This window comes from Trichomonas vaginalis, chromosome I (assembly GCF_026262505.1).
Source record: "Trichomonas vaginalis G3 chromosome I, whole genome shotgun sequence".
Classification (NCBI taxonomy): domain Eukaryota; phylum Parabasalia; order Trichomonadida; family Trichomonadidae; genus Trichomonas; species Trichomonas vaginalis.
Window position 1 is genome coordinate 13,429,784 of NC_067203.1, and position 21,952 is coordinate 13,451,735.

A 21,952-nucleotide genomic window follows, 5' to 3' on the forward strand; every position below is an offset into this window, starting at 1 on the left:
CCATTAATTACCGGATATCAGAGAAAATTCTTAAAATTAATATTCAAATTCAATTTGAACAGAGAAAACTCGATATTGGATAGCATAATAGTGTAAATTAAATATAAATTCAGATACACTTCTAAACAACATATATTTATTCTTTAATATCAGATATTTCTGTAAATTTTTGGAAAACTTCTATTTCTTCTTCAGTCATTTCTTCCAAACCATCAAGGAAATCCAACAAATCGCTATTTATTACTTGGTCCACAATCGGATTGTCAATTGTGAACAAGCCTTTGTTAATTAACATTTCAGACAATATTAAGAGGTGTTTCATAAACTCCTTTCTATTCAACTCTGATGCAGAAATTGCTATATCACATAGATCATGCATTAATCTATTTTCCAACGGCTGAACAATTAAATCTATTGATTTTTCATTAATTAAAGCAACAAAGAATAAGAAACAATCAACTCTTTGCGATGTTGTTCCTTCTTCTGTCAATTTAAACATTAAATCAAGTATTTCTTCTTTCAAATAATTTTTCATTTCATCAGGGTTTCTATTAAATGATTCATAGAAGAATTTCGCATACATCTGTGGATAACTATTCGCATGCGTCTCTAAATTGGTTGTTTTTAAATGGTCAGTCAAATGTTTGATTATTTCAGGAGGAGGTAAGATATTTAAGTACATAACAACGGTGTAGGCAAAGTTACAGAGAGATGTATCAAAATTAAACTCATCTTTAATAGGAAAATCACCAGGATTTAAAATCAAAATTCTTTTCAATTCTTCGAAAATTTGTGGGAAAATTTCAACTGATTTTTGATATTGGAGGCTAATTGTATTCAAAAGAGAAAGGAGTTTGGCCAGAGCCGTGATTTTTGGAAATTGATCGATAAATGATTCTTTTTGTCTGAAACACTCATTTCTTTGATCTGCATCTGATGTATTATTGATAAGTTCGTTAAATTTATCATTAATTTCCTTTTCTTTTGGCATAAAATCAATAATTGCAGAAATAAGAATAGGAAGGAATTGGCATACCTTCTGGAATATATCGGATACAAGTTCTCCCGGAATTTTATCTAATAATAGTAATAATTTTATAATAATTTGAATATTTTGAATGAAAACTTGTTGAGAATAGGTTTCCAAGCTAAATGTTACGGAAACGAGATATGAAATAAAATCATGTTCAATCATGGCGTCGCGTAATGAAGGAAAATCATCAATTAAACTCGTAAACCAATTGGAAATAGTACTAAATATATGCATGAATTCCTCAAATTTTTGATTGTTTATAAAAAACGATAAGTTTTGAGGATCTGAGAGAAACATTTTCAGTATATTTGAGATATTGAAGTCTAATTTGTTACTTTTGAAATGAAATTCAACGATGAGGTATATTATTTCTACTGGTATATCGATATTTTGTTTTTGAAATAGAGATATCTTCTCAAAATAATCTCTAATTATTTCTAATGGAGTTGATTCATCATTTAGTGCAGAATCAAGTGATTCATAGAATTCATTGACATCACCAGACATCAAATCTTGGTCACTAATGTCTTCCTCTTCTTCCAACTTTTTTGTATTTTTTGGATCTTCGATTTTATATTCATTCATATAATGAAAGCTAAAGTAGTAAAGAAATTAAATACAGGTAAAAATTTATCACAGTAGATATTAAATCCGATATTTAGCAGTATATTTTTGAGATATAATTTCATATTTAGATTCTGAATTTAAAATGAATATCAAATTCTAATACCCTCTACTTGGCCTAGATTTTTTTAATTCTAAGAAGCTCTAATTTGTAAAATGTTAGGAAAACTAACAAGAAATATTGAAAAAAGTAAGGCCAACATAATGAAAACCATGAGATTTCATCCTTTAAAGGTAATATCACGAACAAAACAAAAAATTATTCACTAAGATAAACCAAGATTTTTAGAATGAGTTGAAACTAAAACTTTCATCTGATTATAAATTTCTCTATACCTGGCATCAACTTTAGAGAGGGAAATATTCTCTAATTGTTTATATGCAATATAAGTAAATTTCTTTTGCACTTCTTGGTTTGGAAGCATAAGAGATAAAGCCAATACAACATATTCTGATAATCCAGAATTGAAATTAGTTGACAAATCAATAAAAGTATTCGTAAATATGGTCAGAAGCAAAGAAACACCTTCAGAATTAGCTAAAATAGTACTAATTCCATCAGTATCGCATAATATTTTGGCAATGATATAAGCAGAAGCCGTTTGAATTTTGATATTATTATATCCTAAAGTTTTTCTCACAATTGGAATAAAATCAGCATTCAGTAAATACTTTATAATCTCGGGATTTGAATCAGATACTAAACTAGTAAATACTACTAAGGCAGCAGCTGCAATATGCCAAGTTTCTTGTTTTTCTGATAATTGAATGTAAGGAAATATATAAATCGGGATATTAGATCGAATAAATGGTATTTTTGTATTATCATCCTTTGCCAAAATGTTAAAAATTTGAAAAAGATTGATAATTTTTTGCGAATTTGATCTTGAAATGATCTTTCCGAGAAGCTGATAGTAGGAAACTAAATCACCGAGTAGAGCAGTAATCGTTGCAGATGAATACCATAAAATAGTCGCTAGGTTTGGAATCTGATCTTGAATTGCTAGAATCTTATTAATAGCCTCATTTCTACTATTTTCCAATAGCAATTCTTTAACCAAAGCTGTAATAGTATCATTAATAATTAACTGATTTTGCATGATATTGTCACTTTTTTGTCCCAGAATGGCTATGCATCAAAATTAAATAAATGAGCTAAAACAATGCTGATTAAGTCAGGCAAAGTATGCCAATGATTCTTATTGCAATTTCAAGAAATCTCATCATTCATATTATCGGTGTGACGCGCCGATATATTTTTTTTAATTTAAAATGGAAGAATCAAATAAGCTCAATTACTATCAAGAAATGAAATCATGTGCAGAAGATCTCAAAATTATGACGCAGTTAGCTCTACTACAAAATGGATCGAGTGACCAACAAATTATTTCTAATTTAAAAAACAAAATTCGCAAACAATACAGTCCTGATAAAGATCAAAATAGTATAGAAGAAGATATTGATCTAGTCTTTAAAGATTTATTGAAGGGTGCAAACATTTTAAACGTATACGAACAACTTCGAACTCCACAACGCATTTTTACACAAGCTAAAAAATATGTTTGCTGGCATCCAAGAAATCGGTTCCGAACAAGATTTTTATGAAGAATATTTCAAAAGTAATGAATTCAAAGAATTTCAAGAAAAGCATAAAGATGAAATTATAAAACGATATATTGAAAACCCCAATAATAAAGGTGATATATTAAATTTGGTGAATAATTCGATAATAGTCTCACTCAAGAAAAAAATTCTCGATTTATACATGTGGAATACAAGCAACGACATTACATCTGAAGACGAATTAGAAAAACGAAGGGCTGAACTTGAAAAAGAAATCGATGGGTCCTTTTAATCTATATTTAAAATTTTATTGTTTGTATTTCGGGCATTCTTAAAAAACTACCTTTAAAATAAAATACTTTATATTCATTCTTCAAATACAGATTAATTGCAATGATATTTATTATTTTCTATATTATATGATATCAAATGATAAGAAACAGGCCTTACTGAATAAATTTTGGGTTCTAACGATATTCTTTATTTAGTTGGATCGAGGACCCTTAATGAAATCATTATAGAATTATATGTTCAAATAGCTGCTTTTATTGGTTGAAATAATGTATTTATTGTCTATTACATTTGCAATTATTGCTTAAATATCTCTCTTTTGCTCCAATAGAGGTAAGATAATTAACAACTTCAAGTTTATCCCAAAATGATTTAATATGAAGTGGAGTTGTTTCATAGTTAGATTTTGCATTTTTATTAGCACCATCTGAGATAAGATATTTAACAATTTCAAGAAGACCTTCTCTTGATGCAATAATGAGTGAAGCCCATCCATAATTATTCTTTGTTTCTCCATCAGCTCCAACAGAAATAAGCTATTTAACAACTTCATAATGTCCATTATTTGATGCAAAAATGAGTGAGGCCCTTAGATTTCAGTTGCTCATTTTTAAATATATATTGGTAATCAATTGTGAATTATTTTATAAAAATAAGAAAAAAGCACCATATTCATATAGACGCACCTGTATATTCTATATTTTATGGCTGCAATATTACAACTGTTGAAACAAAATCCCAACATCATGCGCCTATTAATTGATGAAATGGTGACCAAAATTTGAGATGTCAGAATATATATATATACTTTTTAATTTAGACTCTTGTTATCAGTTAATATGAATAACAAATGTGTTTATTTTATTTAATTAAATGAAGAACATACAATATTCATATAAATTATAGTTTGGAAATAAGAATATTGTTAATTTTAATATAATTATCCAATTGTATTAGATTCCTTAGCTCCAATAGATTTTAGAAAATCTCTTACCATTTCTTTTGCAACTGAGAGTGCAGTCATTCCATCTTTATTCTTTGCTTCTTTATCAGCTCCAGCAGAGATAAGATATTTAACAACTTCAAGATGACCATTATTTGATGCTAAAATGAGTGGAGTAAATCCATAATTATTCTTTGTTTCTATATCAGCTCCAGCAGAGATAAGATATTTCACAATTTCAAGATAACCATTATTTGATGCACAAATGAGTGGAGTATATCCAAGACTATCCTTTGCTTCTTTATCAGCTCCAACAGAGATAAGATATTTAACAACTTCAAGATGACCTTTTAATGATGCATAAATGAGTGGAGTAGATTCATATTTTGTGAAACTATTTTTTGTATTTTTTGATAGTATTAAGTACTGAGATGGCCATTTCTAAATTTTTAACCGAAACGGCGGCATCTCGAGAAAGTGCATAGAACTTATATGCTTGTAATGTCGGATATGACTGCTTTGGTGAAGTTATGTAATCATCTGATGTTAAAATTGCATTTTTCAGGAATTGTTTGATCTCTTTAACTTCAACAATATCGAATATGTTATTCTCTGAAATATAATCCGTAATATCAGCGGAAATATAATCAAAGTTTTGAACAAAGTCATTTTTACCCAATTTAATCTATTCTAATAATCCTTCAGATTTACTATCACTCACCAATAGTTTTCCTACTTGAAAGTCATATATAGAAAGGATTTGGATATTATTCTTTTACTAGGAACTCCATTGCGGCATTTCTAGTAAATAACTGCAAAGCTCTAATTATATTTTTAATGTATTTCAGAATAAATATAATAAAAAATATCTCTGTAATGTATGTCTACTTCTTGTAATCTAATAAACAAAATCACATTCTCAAATATTGAACTAATAAGTTTTGTCTGCTTATTAGCACAAATCATTTGAGTTTTTCCAATAGTCTTTCCTTCTGTTGAGCTTTCATATACCGTTTGCCGAATAACTCTCAAAATATGATAGAATATTGCTCCTCATTCTTCAATTGATCATGATAAATCCTCCATTCCGGAGTACTTGCTGCGATCTTCAACTCAAAAGTTTCTGATATCTTTAATATGATTCCAAATGCTACAATTCTTCTCTAAAATACTGTTATTTCGTTGAAACTTTAGTGTTCTCGTCGTTTAAGTAGAAAGCATTATCACATATACGTATCAGCATATCTATTAAACCATTCTTAATACCCAAGATCAAATCAAAGACAATCATTTTTGAATGGTAAATGCAAAAAACGTTTTTATTGACTACTATCTATTGGATTTTATTATCTTAGGAATACTAATTGGGGTTTGGGTATTCCTAAATGGTATCAATCCAAAGCATTTATATGTTCCAAAAGGAGATTCTCGAAATTCGTATCCTCATTACAACAGTGGCATAACAGAAACACAAAATCTGATAGTTGTTGTTGGTATTCCTTACTTTGTATACATACTATTATATATATTATTCAAGGCAAATTGCAAAATCAATTATTTTCAACCTTTCGACCTACTTTTCACTCTAATTTGTCATATGACATCAATTACGCTCTCAAACATAATAGCAAATGTTATAAAAATACAGGTTGGAAGACCTCGACCAGATTTTTTCTCAGTTTTAGGCGAAAATGCTACTTCAGAATCAATGTGTCCAGAAGATATGCCGCGCAAGAAATTTAATGAAGAATTCAAAAGCTTTCCATCAGGACATTCTGCTTCCGCAATGAGCGGTTCTTTGTTTTTGATAATCTTTCTTATGAAAGGGATTACGAAGCACTACTTATGGATAAGAATATTTATATTCTGTATATTTGTTTATCCATTTATGGTAGGATGCACAAGAATAACAGAACACAGACATCATACAGATGATGTTGTGATGGGATTCTTTATTGGTTCCGTTTTTCCAATTCTATTTTTCTTGTGCGATACTGAAAAGATATTTCGCGATTCAGCATATCCATAGTAGCTTTGTGTTCATAATATAAATATTAGATTTTTGTTTGTTTTTTTTAAAGATATGAAACTTTTTTTTTCTCAGAAGAATTTGTAATTCTTCGTAAAAAAAATAAGATACGATCATATTACATATTGATTCTAATTAATAAATGCCTATAGTATTAGTTTAACAATTGACATGTATGTTTACACATTTGATATTTTTTTTAGGAATTACATCAACGAGGATAAGTAATTCTGAAGTCGGATTCATGACACAATTATATATGTTAAGATTACTATCATATTTTGGCACTTGCAGATGATTTTATGAAGTTCGAACTTTTATTTGAAATTTTTTTCAGAGAGGCAAATTTTCCATTCAAAATATTTTTGAGAGCGAATCAGCAATTTATCAACATTTTTATATATCATCATCTATGCTTGCACCATTTGCAGACCGTCTTGAGAAGATGAAAATCATTCTTGGTTCATCAAGCCCTCGTCGCCGCGAATTAGTTGGAAGACTTTTCAAGAAATTTGAAATTATTCCTTCAGATTTTGATGAGTCTACAATCAATAAATTAGATTTCCCAGATCCAAGGGATTATGTTAAATTACAAGCCCAAAAGAAAGCCGAAGAGCTTGCTGGGCGAATTGGAGATGCAGATATTGTGATAACTGCTGATACAATTGTTGCAATTGATGGGAAGATTCTCGGAAAACCACATACTCATGAAGTTGCATATAATATGATCAGTGAACTCAATGGACGCATAAATAAAGTTATCACTGGTGTCAATATTATCTTTCCTAAACTCAATATGTCAATTTCATTCACAGAAACTACAGAAGTTCTCATGGATAACCTTCCAGAAGCCGTTGTTAGAGCTTACGCAGATTCTGATGATCCACTTGATAAAGCAGGTGGTTATGGCGTTCAATCAAATGCTGTTTCACTTGTCAAAAGTGTTAATGGAGACTATTCAAATGTTGTTGGACTTCCAGTTAACCGTCTCGCTCGAGAAATTTATCAAGTCCTTGAACAAACTGCTTAAACTAAAACACATATTACTTATCTATGAATAAATTTTCTATTTTAAACATGAAAGGAATTTTTCACAAAAATATTATTGAAATCTCTTTGAAAAAATAAATGAGGTAATATAGTAGTATCAGATGGAAGTTTTTTGCATTGTATCTTTTGATACTTATGTGTGAAATTTTTAAAAATTTATAAGTTGGTATAATAAATTTGATTTAGTATGTAATACTTTGATGAGTAGCTTGATGTTGTACTTTACAAAAGTATGTTAAAGGATATGAGCTTATATAACATTTGGAAAGCGAGATATTCATTCATTTTCATTATCATCATTGAAAAAAAAAATAATCGTCATATAAGCGGTTTTGGTCAGCCTTTTGAATGGTAAATCCAGCTGAACACAAGCCAATCATCCACAAGAAGACAAACAGATTCCATCGCCCACAGTCCGATCTCTGGAATCGTGTTCCTTCCGCATGGCGCCATCCACGTGGTATCGATTCACGTTTCCGCAGGAAGTATCGTGGCACCCCACTCCACCCAAGTGCTGGTTTTGGCTCCGACAAGGAAACAAGATTCATGCTTCCAAACGGCTTTATTCCAGTTATCGTTCGCTCACTCAAAGATCTCGACATGTTACTTACAAAGAATACAACACACGGCGCCATGATTTCTGCTCAGGTTGGTGCTAAGCTTCAGCAAGAAATCATCAAGAAAGCACAGGAATTAAACATCGAAATCCTCAACCAAGCTCGTAAGCATGTTGCTCAGGAGCAATAAATAAAATACCAATATACCAACTGGATTATTTTATAAAGAACTCATTAAACAATTACAATATTTTTAAACTATTTTGTGAATCTTTTCTCACTTTGATTAGCAATCATGATTATTATTTCTTCTAATTCTATGAACAATATTTGATAGACAAATTCAAAAACTCTTCTAATTTTGAAAAATTATCTCAATGATATTTTCAAATTGTAAAGAGTTGAGTTATTCTATTTACCCCCAAAATCTATAACAAATAAATTTAAAATTAGAATCTGCAAAATGAAGAATAAGAAACGAATTGAAGATTTTATCTAAAATTCTAGATTCATGTGATGTAATTTGGTCGTATTTGTATCTATATGTGTCAATGAGTGATTGAAGTTATTAAAAATGTTAATTTAGACATTTTTGCCAAAAATGTATTGAAATTCATATGATAATATAAACCAAATGAAATTGTGGCAAACCCAAATTTTAGCTAAAAGTGACAGGAAAAAAAAACGTTTAGTATTAAAAAAAAAGACCGATGAGAGCTTCGTTCGAAATATAGAGGGAACTGAGAATGCGCAACCATTCTCAGGGAATATTGGATGCTATTCCCGTTCCCTCTGTATGGAAAATTGAGGTTTTCAAAGGGAGTTAAAATAATATCAAATTTATACTAATTTACTTCAAAATACAAAAGTATTTGACAGCTAAAATTAGTTACTTTAGCAAGCCTATCAATACCCTTTTACGATTATTGTTACTTTTTCGAAATAAAAGTAAAAACAAATTTATACTAATTTACTTCAAAATACAAAAGTATTTGACAGCTAAAATTAGTTACTTTAGCAAGCCTATCAATACCCTTTTACGATTATTGTTACTTTTTCGAAATAAAAGTAAAAACAAATTTATACTAATTTACTTCAAAATACAAAAGTATTTGACAGCTAAAATTAGTTACTTTAGCAAGCCTATCAATACCCTTTTACGATTATTGCTACTTTTTCGAAATAAAATAAATTTATTATCAAAAACCTTTTTTTCTTAGTAAAAATAAACGAAATTTTTTACCTTATGAACTTTTGATGGAAATATGCAAATTTAAAATAATAAAGAAAGCCGCGAGCGAAGCGATCGGCTTAGTTCGAAGATTTTGATTCAAATCTTTGCTGATCTGTAATTCGCGGAAGCCGCGAGCGAATCGAGCGGCTTAGGTCTAAGATTTTGATTCAAATCTTTGCTTATATTCCTTAAATTCTTTATGAAACTCGCAACAGTTCCATAAAAAATTTTAAATTCTAAACTGTCGAAATTACCGATCGGTAATCACACCCGTGAAGGGTGTGTCACTTTTAGCTAAAATTACTCCTACTCTGAAATTGTCATTATTGAAAAAAAAAGAAAAACAAATAAAAAATCATATGAATTTGATTTATTAAAAAAAATTGGAAATGATTTATTTCAAAGAGTTCTTTATAAAATAATCCAGTTGGTATATTGGTATTTTATTTATTGCTCCTGAGCAACATGCTTACGAGCTTGGTTGAGGATTTCGATGTTTAATTCCTGTGCTTTCTTGATGATTTCTTGCTGAAGCTTAGCACCAACCTGAGCAGAAATCATGGCGCCGTGTGTTGTATTCTTTGTAAGTAACATGTCGAGATCTTTGAGTGAGCGAACGATAACTGGAATAAAGCCGTTTGGAAGCATGAATCTTGTTTCCTTGTCGGAGCCAAAACCAGCACTTGGGTGGAGTGGGGTGCCACGATACTTCCTGCGGAAACGTGAATCGATACCACGTGGATGGCGCCATGCGGAAGGAACACGATTCCAGAGATCGGACTGTGGGCGATGGAATCTGTTTGTCTTCTTGTGGATGATTGGCTTGTGTTCAGCTGGATTTACCATTCAAAAGGCTGACCAAAACCGCTTATATGACGATTATTTTTTTTTCTTCTTACTTCCATCAATGAATTTTTCTCCGAAATTCATTATAATAATTGCACGTACTGTTGTATATTCTTCATCGCATTTTTACAGATACTTTTACTAATTTTAGCTCAGCATCAATAACTTTCATTTCATGGTGAATCTGAGATACAATTAATCAGTCAGTCTATTTTATAGCTCTGGTGTTAAGTCGATTTTATTGGATTCTATTTGCATCCAATATGCAATTCCAAAAAGAGCAATTCTGATTGAGGATCTAACAGACAAATTATTTTAATGTATCTGAAATTTTATTATGTAGCTTATTTTTAAATATTGCATAGCGAAAAAATATCAAGTTTACATTTTGTAAAGTTAGAAAAAAAATTGTCGATATCAATTACCGATAAAAAGAAATGTAGTAGAAGAATTTATATAAGTGGGATGAAGAATATACAACAGTACGTGCAATTATTATAATGAATTTCGGAGAAAAATTCATTGATGGAAGTAAGAAGAAAAAAAAATAATCGTCATATAAGCGGTTTTGGTCAGCCTTTTGAATGGTAAATCCAGCTGAACACAAGCCAATCATCCACAAGAAGACAAACAGATTCCATCGCCCACAGTCCGATCTCTGGAATCGTGTTCCTTCCGCATGGCGCCATCCACGTGGTATCGATTCACGTTTCCGCAGGAAGTATCGTGGCACCCCACTCCACCCAAGTGCTGGTTTTGGCTCCGACAAGGAAACAAGATTCATGCTTCCAAACGGCTTTATTCCAGTTATCGTTCGCTCACTCAAAGATCTCGACATGTTACTTACAAAGAATACAACACACGGCGCCATGATTTCTGCTCAGGTTGGTGCTAAGCTTCAGCAAGAAATCATCAAGAAAGCACAGGAATTAAACATCGAAATCCTCAACCAAGCTCGTAAGCATGTTGCTCAGGAGCAATAAATAAAATGCCAATATACCAACTGGATTATTTAAAAGGCAGGGTACTATTTATACGTTAATATATATTTAATTTTTTCTTTTTTCTCAGACGTTTAAATGTATCAATATCTCCTTGTGGTATATATCTCAACTCATTTCATTTAATACTAATTCTCTTCATATGAAATTTTTTAATATTTTTTAAACCTAATTTCTTTTACTTCAATTTCATACAATAAATATCTTAGTTTAGCTTATTTTAATTAGTTATTTTAATCAAAACCATGATAAAAGTTCTAATCAAATTAATTTAAAATCAAACTTAAAGTGTAGATTTAGAACTGTATTCAAGACATCATTGTTATTAGCCTTCCTTATAAATCTCCTCATTTTGCAATTTTGTATGAAGTGCGGATGAACAATCACATTCACATCAATTTAAGGGTGCATATAACTATATCCTAACTATTAAAATATAATCACAGCTATAGTAATTCTAGGAACTTCGCATTAGGTAATAGACATAAAAAACATCTTACAATTCTATCCTATATGCCTTAATTCAAGGATTCATGTTCATAACACTTAAAATTCATCTTTGTTTGATAGTATTTTAATCATTCATAGAGAAGGGAAGTGTAAATCAGTTATATAATGCTAAGAAAAAAAAGATAGAATAAATAAAAGTAAATTTACAATAACTTTTTATATAAATTTTATGGACTATCAAGAGCTTGAGATACTGAGGAGTTATTAAGCACCTTTGCGTAATCCTGAGGTGATCTTCCGTCTGCATCTTTAACGTCCTTTCTTGCACCAGCTCTCATTAACTGTTTAACGGACTGCACAAATCCTTTCTCAACTGCAATGTGAAGAGGAGTTCTTCCTTTGTTATCCAAAGCGTGAACATTTGCACCGCATTCGATGATGACATTTGCGAATGTATGCAAACTTTCCTCTGCAGCAATATGCAACAATGTCTTTTCATCCTTATCTAGCATATCCAATCTAGCTCCATTATCCAAAAGCAGCTTAACAAATGTCGGTTTTCCTGTTCTGCATGCGATCAAAAGTGGATAATCTCCATTACTTTTGTTTCTTCTATTTGGATCAGCTCCTGCCATCAGCAACAAAGAAGTAACATCAAACATTGTATCAGTTACAGCTACGCTTAGTAATGTCCTTCCTTCGAAAGAAATATTTGGATTTATATTGTAATTTGCGAGCATTACATTCAATGTTTCCAAATCATTTCTTTGAACGGCGTTCATCATTAATTGTTTGACGTTTGTAGCTTTATCCTTGAACATCAAAGGAACTTTGTTGTTTGTTATAGATAACAAGTCCATTTTCATTCTCTTTATCTCATTCGGCGGGCTTCTTCTCGCGATATCTCTTCTCTTTTGGATATCGTTAGAAAACATGTCCAAAATGTCAGATTGTCTCTTTCCTGGATATTGTTTGAGCATTTCATCCAATATCTCTCTGTAATCGAAGACATAACTGTAAGCAAATGGCGTCAAATCCATTTTGTCAAGAGTATCCATGCACTTGTGGCTGCAAAGGAATTTAACAATGTCTAAACGATTCTTTGCAACAGCCATTGTCAAAAGATTTCTGCCCCAGAATGGAATATTCAAAGAAATTTGTGATTTGCAAATTTCATTCGCGTATTCGAAATCTCCGGCCAATAAGACATGTCTTAATGCCAAAAATCCATTTTCAGGTAAGAATTTGAATCCAATTTGCACAAACAATGATAAGCATTGATGTGATTTCAAAGCTGCTGCAAGAACAAAAGGAGTTTCTCCTTCGAAATTCCTCAAATTCGGATCAGCACCCATTTGCAACAAAACTTGAACACAAATAACATTATCACGGCGAACGGCGACATGCATAGGAGTATCTCCTTTTGCGTTCTTTACATTCCATGCTTCCTTTTTGTTGTGGAATAATTGCAATATCTGGTGATGATTGTGTTTTGCGGCTAAATGAATTGTACAATTTCTATCGTCATCAGAAAAATTCGGTGGCAAAGAATCAATCAAATACTTAACAATTTCGTAATTTCCGTATTTGCAAGCAGCGTGCATAGGAGTTCTTCCTTTGTAGTCACTCTGGAATATATTAGCTTTCGCACTCAATAATTTGATCATGAATGCCGTAGATCCGTTCTTTGCTGCATAATAAGCAGGAGTACGACCATAAATATCAGCGAAATTCACAGGTGGCGGCGGATTTTCACTCAAAAGGGCCAAAGCAACGTAATAATGGCCATTCATGCAAGCAACATGCAAAGGTGTCATTAAGTTGGAGTCATAGATATTATAAGATGCTCCAGCGTTAATAAGATACATCGCGCACATTGGATTTTGCGAATATAATGAACAAATCAAAGGAGTTTGTAACAAATTATTTGTTACGTTCAATTCGCAACCATTTTCAACAAGAACTTGTGCTAATTGCATGTTACCCATTCTAGCGGCAATGTGTAATGCTGTATCACCATTATTATTCTTGTCATCTTTTTTACATAAAGTGTCACCTTTTTTCAAAATATATTCAACCAAAACTGGCAAATTTAATTTTGTACAAATGTGCAAAATTGTGTCTCCATCGTGTGACGAATACTTTGGACAATAGTTGAATACATCACAGCACAACTGACAGATCTTCTGTGTTGGTGGTCTTGGCTCTGTTGTTGTGTATCTAAACAAAAACATTTGTTGAGCAAAATGATCTTCAATAGAATTAATATAATTCATCAACAAAAGATGTAAATAACTTATATCGTTATCCAAGAAATCATTCGATGATCCCAATTTCATTAAGATCTCACACAATATCAAGTTTCCATCTAAAATTGCTATCAAAATTGGTGTCAAACCGTCGAAATCAACTTCATTTAATGATTGACCTTCTTGTATTGCGTATTCAATGAACTGAGAGACATATGATTTCTCTTCATCAGTTGCGTTGTTCAAGTAGTATTTCAGCCGCTTGTTTTTACACATTTTGTGTAAAATAGTGGGGAAATCAGCTGAATTTGAATTGCAACAAACACAACTTTTTGTTAATACAGAAATGTTGTCAAATCTACATGATTCCAATGCATAATCCAATGGTCTGTATCCTTGTGAATCCTCTTGGTCAATGTCGAAACCTTTGCGAACTAATCGCTCAAAGATTTCTTTCGTTGCGTATTTCGCGGCAATGTGTAACAATCCTGTGTTTCCAAATGTCAAAGAATTGAATTTGACATTGGATGTTTTGTTACTATCGTCCTGCAAAAAGAAATCAATCATTTGGGAACAGACTTGGTTCTTAGCAGGGCTTTTCATGTGGATTTCGGATACTTGGCTAGAAGTGAACTTAGAACAGATCAAATAGAAGAAAAGTGCTGGTAAATCCCATGAAGTAACTGCTTGTAAAACGTGTTTCGGAGTTATCTCTGGTTTCTGGGTTAAAAGAACTAATGCGGCTCCGAAATTTCTCTCAAAAATCGGAACATCGAATAAATAAACTAAATCGCGAAATGCGATGTCTTCGTTGTTTTCGTATGTCAAAAGTGCTGAATCTCTAGATGCAGCAGCCATCATCAAGGGTGTCCTTTCGCCAGGAACATCTGTTTGACTGACTCCGTTGCTTAGTAATGTCATTAACATGGCAGATGTCTTGGCTCGTGCGAAAACGGTTATTAACGGTTGTTTTCCATCGTAAAGTGGTGGGAAACCGTTTTCGAGGAGGATTTTGAGGGCCACTGTGTTACTTTCCTGGATGATCTTGATGAGAGGAGAGATGTTCGTGGCTGGGTCGCGCTCATCAGGATTGATTCCGCATTTGACCGCGAATTTGAACAGGGCGGGGTTGAATGGCTTGCGGAGGGCAAACATTCCGAAGGATTCGCGACCTTCGAATACTTTTGTCCAGTCATATTTGGTTTTAAGGAACATTATTCTTTGTATTGGGACTTTCGTGCATAGAAATGCAATATCGGAGAAGTCAAACTCAGATCCGATACTAAGTAAGTAGATAGCGCAGTCTAAATGGCCGTTTTCCAAGCAAATTTTTAGTAAATTCTTTCCTTGGACGTTTTTAATGCGTATATCGACAGGATTTACTAAAAATTGTAGGAGCTCGATAGATCCGTGTGTGGCCGCGTAGAATAATGGATTGTCGCCTGGAAATATGATGGAAAAGATATGTTGGAATGAAGTAAATGAATTGATACGTAGCATGTATTGAAGTATATCTAGATTTCCGGGGAATTTCATTTCAACGAGGCTTTTTCCGAATTTCTGTAAAAACATTGAAATAATATTTGGATTATTTCCTTCAATTGCATTGTGAAATGGCGTTTTTTGCTCATTGTTTATATAGAGCTTAATAGAATCAAATGAAAATAATTGTGCAATTGATTCTTCTTTTTTCTCTGTTACAAGAAAATGAAGAAGAGTATTTCCTTCGATATCTTGCATGTTTATATCTGATCCATGTTCTAAAAGTACATTAACTATTTCTTTCTTAAAATTTTTAAATGCGAAATGTATAGCGGAACGTCCTCTATAAATAAATGAAGAATATCATCTTTCAGATTAACAGGTGCACCATTTTCAATCAAGTAATCAAACGCTTGTTGGTTTCCATAGTAAACAGCAACCGAAAGAATTGACGGATTTTCCCTTAAGACTAAGGGAATCGAAGAGTCAGTAAGCTGAAGTCTGCTATCAATAGGAATATTTTCTGATGGCACAAGTTTCCGAAGTACTTCGAATTTGTTCTCGAACTGTATTGCAACAGTTACTTCAAGCGCTGCTGATGCCATCTGACATGTGATATGACAAAAATCTTTAGAAATTGATATTTGCAATAGTCTATTATTAAAATCATCTACATGTTTGTCGGTATTTTTCGGAAATTAAATCTTTTTCTCCAAAATTAATTCATCCCAAATTTGACTAAGAAATTATGCCATTCCTTATATTGTAATCAACATAAAAATCAAAGTAAAAATATGCAAATATCAAATTGATCATTAAAACTTAATATTTAAAATCTTATAAGATATTATTTGGGAAAATGATGACATCATTATTGAAAAATTTGTTATGCATGCCATCATAAATGTAATTCCTAACTGTTAAATGAATTTGGATATATTTCAAAAAAAATGGCTGACGAATTACCATTTTTAGACTCTCCAACATATAAGTGGATTTTTGTTGGCGGAAAAGGTGGTGTTGGTAAAACATCAACATCATGCTCAATTGCTGTCGCTTTAGCCAAAAAGCGCAATAGAGTTTTATTAATTTCTACAGATCCAGCATCAAACATCGGTGATTCTTTCCAGCAGCATTTCACAAGTGAACCAACTCTTGTCAATGGTTTCACGAATCTTTGGGCTATGGAAGGTCTAAATGAAACACTTGATTCCCAGCTCCAAGAACTCATTTCTTTTCCTGGTATTGATGAGATTACAGTTCTTGCATCATTATTCAAATCAGTCGAAAAAGACGATTTTGATGTTGTAATTTTTGATACAGCACCAACTGGACATACTATGAAATTACTTAAACTTCCATCAACAGCTGATTCAATACTAAACATTATACCATCTATTTCTTCAATTGCTCCAATGATTATGGGTGGTAATGCAGATTTTGGAAACCAGTTCAATAAATTCAAGGTTCTTTTAGATGATGCACAAAAGAGACTGACAAATCCTAAAGAATGCACTTTCGTTTGCGTTTTATTACCTGAATTCCTTCCTCTCTACGAAACTGAAAGATTAGTTACATTCTTATTTGAAAATAACATTGAATCACATTGCTTAGTCGTTAACCAAGTTCTTCAGAAAGAAAATGTTGGAAAATGTCCAATTTGCACAAAAAGATACAATAGCCAACAGAAATACCTCCACGATATTCAGGAATTATATGGTGATGAATTCCGCATTGTTCAAGTACCAATTCAGGAAGAAGAAGTTAAAGGAATTAACGCTATCAAGCATTTCTCTGAATTTATCTCTCCAATCATATCTCCCCAATAAAATATATACTATTGAATAAATATAGAATTTTCCCATTCCGGAATTTAGAGATTTTCAAATTATTTTATTTTTATTTGGACGTTATTTCAAAATTACTTAAATTCGTGTAGTGAATTTTAGGTTACCAATGAAACAGTGTTGATTTAGTGTTGAAATAATGATAAAAATGAAATAATAAATAAAAATAATCACAATTTAATCAAATTATATAAATTTAATATCATGAAACACAAAAGGTTCTTCTATCATATTTATTACCTGTTCAAATAGCATATATTAAGCTTATTCCTCTTCTTCTGTTTCATCTTCAGTAAGTTGCGGGTCTTCTATCTTAAATCCGAATAGTCTAAGTTCAATTGGAATTGGTGTATTAATTTTAAGCTTGTTGCTATAAAAATGGAAGAATATCATCAAATAACTTTGACCGAAAAATGCGCCATCAATACTATCAAGTACATCCTCGGCATTATAAACCTCATGGCAGTTAGGACAATAGATGCATAATCCGCGTTCTTTTGGATGTTCTGAAGTTCCATAAGGTAAACAATAAGTTCCATGGCAAGATATGAGTGGGCATTTTCCATATTCGCCTTTCTCATACTTTTCGTATAATTCCTTGCATCCTTGTTGAGTTTGAATGAATCTTCTATGAATTAATCCATAAAGATAATAAGCAGAACGCTCATATTCGGGGCTGCGTTGATCATCTGAAGTGGATGGTTTAATTCTTCCCTGAACCATATCATAAGCGGCTTTGAAATTATCAATTGCTCGTTCGTTTTTCAATCCAAAGGTATTAAATTGATCTTTAATGTAGTCCTGATCAACTCTCACGAAATATCGACCGATTTTTGACTTCAGGAAACGGTCAACCCAGTTTTCAGGCTCTTCCATAAGATGCATTATATTTTTTTGATACTGAATTTCAAATCAAACTTATATATCAGAACAGGCATAATATAAATAATAAAATAATTTGTGAATTTACGGGATTTGGCGATCTTTTTGGAGCGTCAAGATTTGCATGATCTTTTGGTGCAGCCATTCGTGCTATATATAAAATCTCTGTCTTAAAAATATTTATTGTGACGTTGAAAAGTTAATAGAAAAATAATTTTATTTATATATATATCCGTTGGCTTTTGGTTTAGGTTATGAAATTCTTTCCAAGAGGTCAAGTTTGAATAATTGCGAGCGCTCATACAATAATGTCTTCATTGATTTATAAAATTGATAAATCATGGCAAAACATTTAAATAAAGCGGCTATTTTTATAAGGTATCGGAGAACAAACATTAACATTAGCTATATTTCGCAATTATTATTGTTAGGTCATTGAAAATATTTTAGATTATAGTGGCACTATGAATGAAGACCAAGTATTATTGGTTGTAAATAATACTATTGATATTTGTAACTAAGAAGATAATGTGGCAAGTAATGACTGAACTAGAGCATTATGAAAAAGTAATTCTATTTAAGTCCAGCTGTAATTGGTTATTTTCTTGCATTTTGGATGAAATATCTGCTTCTAAATTCTTAATTCTTTCAATTTGTTTGGGAGTTGCTCCGTTGATAGCATTATAAACTGAATTTCTTAGTGAATCAATTTGGCTTTGCTTAAACTCAACATCCTTTGAATAAAGTTGGTACCTTTTTCTAATTTCATGTGTTGAGTTAGCTTTTTCATTATACTTTTCTAATATTTGATTTAATTGATAGTTTTTTGCAGAATAATGACTATCAAATGACTCATTTAGCTTCATAAGCTCATTATTTTCTTCTCTATTGGCTATAATTTGTTTAGAAATGGATTGTATTTGAGTATCTAACTGCTTTATCATTTCATCGCCATTTAGTTGGTAATCATTATGAATTTTCTGCTTTTCTTTTTCTTTTATCGTAATATAGTTTAGATTAAACGTTTGTTCCTCGTGTAAATCATCATACTTCTTATGTAAATCATAATTTTCGCTTTGTAGAATGTATATTTGCTCTTTTAATGCTTTAATTATTGTCTTGTATTCGTCAATTAAATTATAATTTGATTCTATATTGGGGTCGTCTGCATTTGATAAAAATAACGAATGATAATAACTTGTAAAGTTTGTATAACATTGCTCAACCGTTTGGCTTTCATTAATTATTTTCATTACATTAATATTATTGGTCAATTTTTCGTTTTCTGTACTAATCTCTTGAATTAAATTCTGAATCTTTGCATCAATGAGCTTGTCTTTAAGCCTAAAGTATTTAGCTGAAATAGTATCATCATTTAGTGATTTAATTATGTTTTCTGCAATTACAAGAAGTTTCCGATTTGTCATCAATTATAAAAATAAAATGTTATCAATTTCTTTGAATATATTCAATAGCTTCAGCATATAGAAATCTTGTAATTTTGTTGATAATGACTAGGAATGCAAGAGTAAAATAATTTCCAAATGAAATGAATTAGATTTGCCAATTTTTTGATTATATCGACTGGGAATGCTGACTTGAGCTGTAATTTTTAAAATGCAAATTCTTAGTAAAATTTTTAAACGTGCACAAAATCTTGATGGCAACAAAAACGTTGCCAAAAGATTTCACAGAGAAGTTATTGATATCTATTCAGGGTGTTAAAAATGAAAATATGAAAATCAAAGCAGAAATAGATGATTTAGAATCGAAAAACAGCAATTTGGAAAAGCTTATATTAGATTCTCAACAGAGACTTGCATATTTAAGATCAAAAGATTCTGATAATAAGTCTCTTTCATCCCAAATTGATGCTTTACACGAACGAATTTCATTTAAAGAAGAAGAAATTGATAAAAATAACGAAGAATTATACAAATCTCAAGAACTTTTAAGAGAAACAGTAATTAGAATAACATCAAATCGTAAACGAAGGAAAGCATTACAAGAAAAATATGATCAAATTTCGTTTCGAATTGTACAGTTATCTCAGCAAGCCAAACAGTTTGAGCCAACACTTCAGGATGTTGAGGATTCTAACAAATTACAGAAATATACTGCCGATAAAGAAGCTCAATATAATGAAGAAATTGAACTTCTTGAAAAGCAAAATATCGAAATAGAACAAAAAATAAAAGACATGGATAATGCTGGTGATACTGACATAGATATATCGATGAGAGGAGATCTTATCGATGATTTAAATGCCAAAATTGCCGAAAAAGACAGAATTATTGATGATTTAATCAAAGATGAAAAGAGTTTAATACAAAAGAATCTAGATATAGAAGCAAAGATGAGTCAAGTTGATGATCTTAAGACTGCACTCTCTAAAAATCTTTCGCAGGCAAAAGAAAAACTAGAAAAATACAAGAGTATGTTTGTAGCAAATCATCAAAAATTCTGCACAATTCAGGAAGAGACAGAAGGTTTGGAAGAGAAGCTTGCTTCAGCTAAGTCAGGAATCATGATCAAATTACAATCTATTGAAAGTGAAGAAGATGAAAAAAACTTGATGTCAATTCAATCAATGAAAGATCAATGTAATGAAAAACAGCAGGCATTGAGTGATCAAATAAGTAAACTCAAAAGTGTTGAACAAGAAAACGATCAATTAAGAAGCCAAATTCAACAGTTAGAAGAAAACATCAAGTCAAATGAAGCTAAGTTTGTTCAAAAGAAGAGTTCTCTTGCTAATGTAATAGAAGTAATTAAATCAAGCCTCAGGGAATTAAAGGAAAAGAATAATTAGTAGCCACTTATTCTATCCTACATCACAGGTATATTAATGTTATTTTTTTATATGTTTGTTTATGTTTTTATAAAATATTATCATAAATTAAAAATTATTTGAAATGTAAGGATTTGCGGGTAGTTTAGCGGATGTTATCTCGCAATTTTGCATTCACTCGGATTGTTGTGCATTTTATTTTATGGGAGAATCGTTATAACATTAAAATAAAATATTTTAAACGTACACATTATGAGTGAGAACAGCTGTCCTAACTCAGAGACTAAAAAGACACCAACAAAGATATCAATTGAAGAAAGACTGAAGCGTGATGAAATTGAGCTTAATAGCCAGAAAGAACAAAATAAGATTTGCAATGAATACATTGCCAAATTCGAAGCTGATGTAATTGCACTTCAAGCAAAGCTTGAAAAGGAAAAAGAGAATACAAATGCAAGAATTCAAAAGCTTAAAGACGAGTTAAATGCTCAAATTTGTCAAATAATTGATCAAACAAGAGAGAGTGTTGAAATTGAATCCAAAGTTCCTCTCTTCGATGTTGAAAAGTTGAAAGTTGTTAAAGGAAATACAAGTTCAATTAAAAACGCTTTATCTTCAATCAGTGAAGATTTCAAGAATGAGTTTCAGAGCTTCTTGAAAGAATTTACAGCTACTAAAGACTCTACAAAGCAGGTTCTTATGAAATTTACCGCTCAAAAATATAGCGAAACAGAAGAATCTACGAAGAATGACAACGCAAGATTACAAAAAGAGATTATATCAAGTGCGTCAGAACTAAGTCGTCAGGTAAGTAAATTATCTAAGGTTGAAATATCACAGTCATCTCCGTCATACATGGAAAAATCTGTCAAAGAAAAAGTTTATGTAGATTCAGCTACAGATGCTCATGAAGTTCCTGAAAAAGTCGTACGACTCAGTAGCTTTGCTGCTAAATGGATGCTCCAATATCAAGAATTCTTATCATGAATTTACAATTATGTTCTAATAGAAGAAAAAAATCGGATTTGACACTTTACAGTGTCAATTTTTTAAAAAATCGAAAAATAAAAATTATTCTAT

At 31.3% G+C, this 21,952-nt stretch overlaps 12 protein-coding genes across 12 annotated transcripts, besides 1 other annotated feature; 7 read left to right on the forward strand and 5 right to left on the reverse strand.

Annotated features, from left to right (window-relative positions):
• Nucleotides 1-107: 107 nt before the first annotated feature.
• On the reverse strand, nt 108-1,618 carry TVAGG3_0980220 (armadillo (ARM) repeat-containing protein family; the record flags this gene model as incomplete). Its single annotated transcript, XM_001313823.1, has 1 exon — nt 137-1,618. One exon carries the CDS (start codon nt 1,616-1,618, stop codon nt 137-139), a length of 1,482 nt encoding a protein of 493 aa, XP_001313824.1.
• Nucleotides 1,619-1,928: 310 nt separating this feature from the next.
• Nucleotides 1,929-4,111, forward strand: TVAGG3_0980230 (uncharacterized protein; the record flags this gene model as incomplete). The annotated part of the gene is made up of 1 exon (XM_001313822.1): nt 2,930-3,262. One exon carries the CDS (start codon nt 2,930-2,932, stop codon nt 3,260-3,262), a length of 333 nt encoding a protein of 110 aa, XP_001313823.1.
• A 2,742-nt stretch (nt 4,112-6,853) lies between these two features.
• On the forward strand, nt 6,854-7,559 carry TVAGG3_0980240 (nucleoside-triphosphate diphosphatase protein; the record flags this gene model as incomplete). The annotated part of the gene is made up of 1 exon (XM_001313821.2): nt 6,896-7,513. One exon carries the CDS (start codon nt 6,896-6,898, stop codon nt 7,511-7,513), a length of 618 nt encoding a protein of 205 aa, XP_001313822.1.
• Nucleotides 7,560-7,873: 314 nt separating this feature from the next.
• Nucleotides 7,874-8,352, forward strand: TVAGG3_0980250 (60s ribosomal protein family; the record flags this gene model as incomplete). The annotated part of the gene is made up of 1 exon (XM_001313820.2): nt 7,882-8,280. The coding sequence occupies one exon, from the start codon at nt 7,882-7,884 to the stop codon at nt 8,278-8,280; it is 399 nt and encodes a 132-aa protein (XP_001313821.1).
• Nucleotides 8,353-8,734: 382 nt separating this feature from the next.
• Nucleotides 8,735-9,636: a mobile genetic element.
• A 52-nt stretch (nt 9,637-9,688) lies between these two features.
• TVAGG3_0980270 (60s ribosomal protein family) lies at nt 9,689-10,213 on the reverse strand (the record flags this gene model as incomplete). The annotated part of the gene is made up of 1 exon (XM_001313819.2): nt 9,772-10,170. The coding sequence occupies one exon, from the start codon at nt 10,168-10,170 to the stop codon at nt 9,772-9,774; it is 399 nt and encodes a 132-aa protein (XP_001313820.2).
• Nucleotides 10,214-10,754: 541 nt separating this feature from the next.
• TVAGG3_0980280 (60s ribosomal protein family) lies at nt 10,755-11,358 on the forward strand (the record flags this gene model as incomplete). Its single annotated transcript, XM_001313818.2, has 1 exon — nt 10,755-11,153. One exon carries the CDS (start codon nt 10,755-10,757, stop codon nt 11,151-11,153), a length of 399 nt encoding a protein of 132 aa, XP_001313819.1.
• Nucleotides 11,359-11,848: 490 nt separating this feature from the next.
• On the reverse strand, nt 11,849-15,999 carry TVAGG3_0980290 (spectrin binding; the record flags this gene model as incomplete). Its single annotated transcript, XM_001313817.1, has 1 exon — nt 11,849-15,610. One exon carries the CDS (start codon nt 15,608-15,610, stop codon nt 11,849-11,851), a length of 3,762 nt encoding a protein of 1,253 aa, XP_001313818.1.
• A 303-nt stretch (nt 16,000-16,302) lies between these two features.
• On the forward strand, nt 16,303-17,181 carry TVAGG3_0980300 (ATPase protein; the record flags this gene model as incomplete). The annotated part of the gene is made up of 1 exon (XM_001313816.1): nt 16,303-17,181. One exon carries the CDS (start codon nt 16,303-16,305, stop codon nt 17,179-17,181), a length of 879 nt encoding a protein of 292 aa, XP_001313817.1.
• Nucleotides 17,182-17,370: 189 nt separating this feature from the next.
• TVAGG3_0980310 (protein kinase regulator protein) lies at nt 17,371-18,148 on the reverse strand (the record flags this gene model as incomplete). Its single annotated transcript, XM_001313815.1, has 1 exon — nt 17,464-18,084. One exon carries the CDS (start codon nt 18,082-18,084, stop codon nt 17,464-17,466), a length of 621 nt encoding a protein of 206 aa, XP_001313816.1.
• A 167-nt stretch (nt 18,149-18,315) lies between these two features.
• Nucleotides 18,316-19,583, reverse strand: TVAGG3_0980320 (uncharacterized protein; the record flags this gene model as incomplete). The annotated part of the gene is made up of 1 exon (XM_001313814.1): nt 18,639-19,508. One exon carries the CDS (start codon nt 19,506-19,508, stop codon nt 18,639-18,641), a length of 870 nt encoding a protein of 289 aa, XP_001313815.1.
• Nucleotides 19,584-19,743: 160 nt separating this feature from the next.
• Nucleotides 19,744-20,911, forward strand: TVAGG3_0980330 (uncharacterized protein; the record flags this gene model as incomplete). The annotated part of the gene is made up of 1 exon (XM_001313813.1): nt 19,817-20,893. One exon carries the CDS (start codon nt 19,817-19,819, stop codon nt 20,891-20,893), a length of 1,077 nt encoding a protein of 358 aa, XP_001313814.1.
• A 213-nt stretch (nt 20,912-21,124) lies between these two features.
• TVAGG3_0980340 (Apolipoprotein A-I family) lies at nt 21,125-21,859 on the forward strand (the record flags this gene model as incomplete). Its single annotated transcript, XM_001313812.1, has 1 exon — nt 21,125-21,859. One exon carries the CDS (start codon nt 21,125-21,127, stop codon nt 21,857-21,859), a length of 735 nt encoding a protein of 244 aa, XP_001313813.1.
• Between the last annotated feature and the right edge of the window lie 93 nt (nt 21,860-21,952).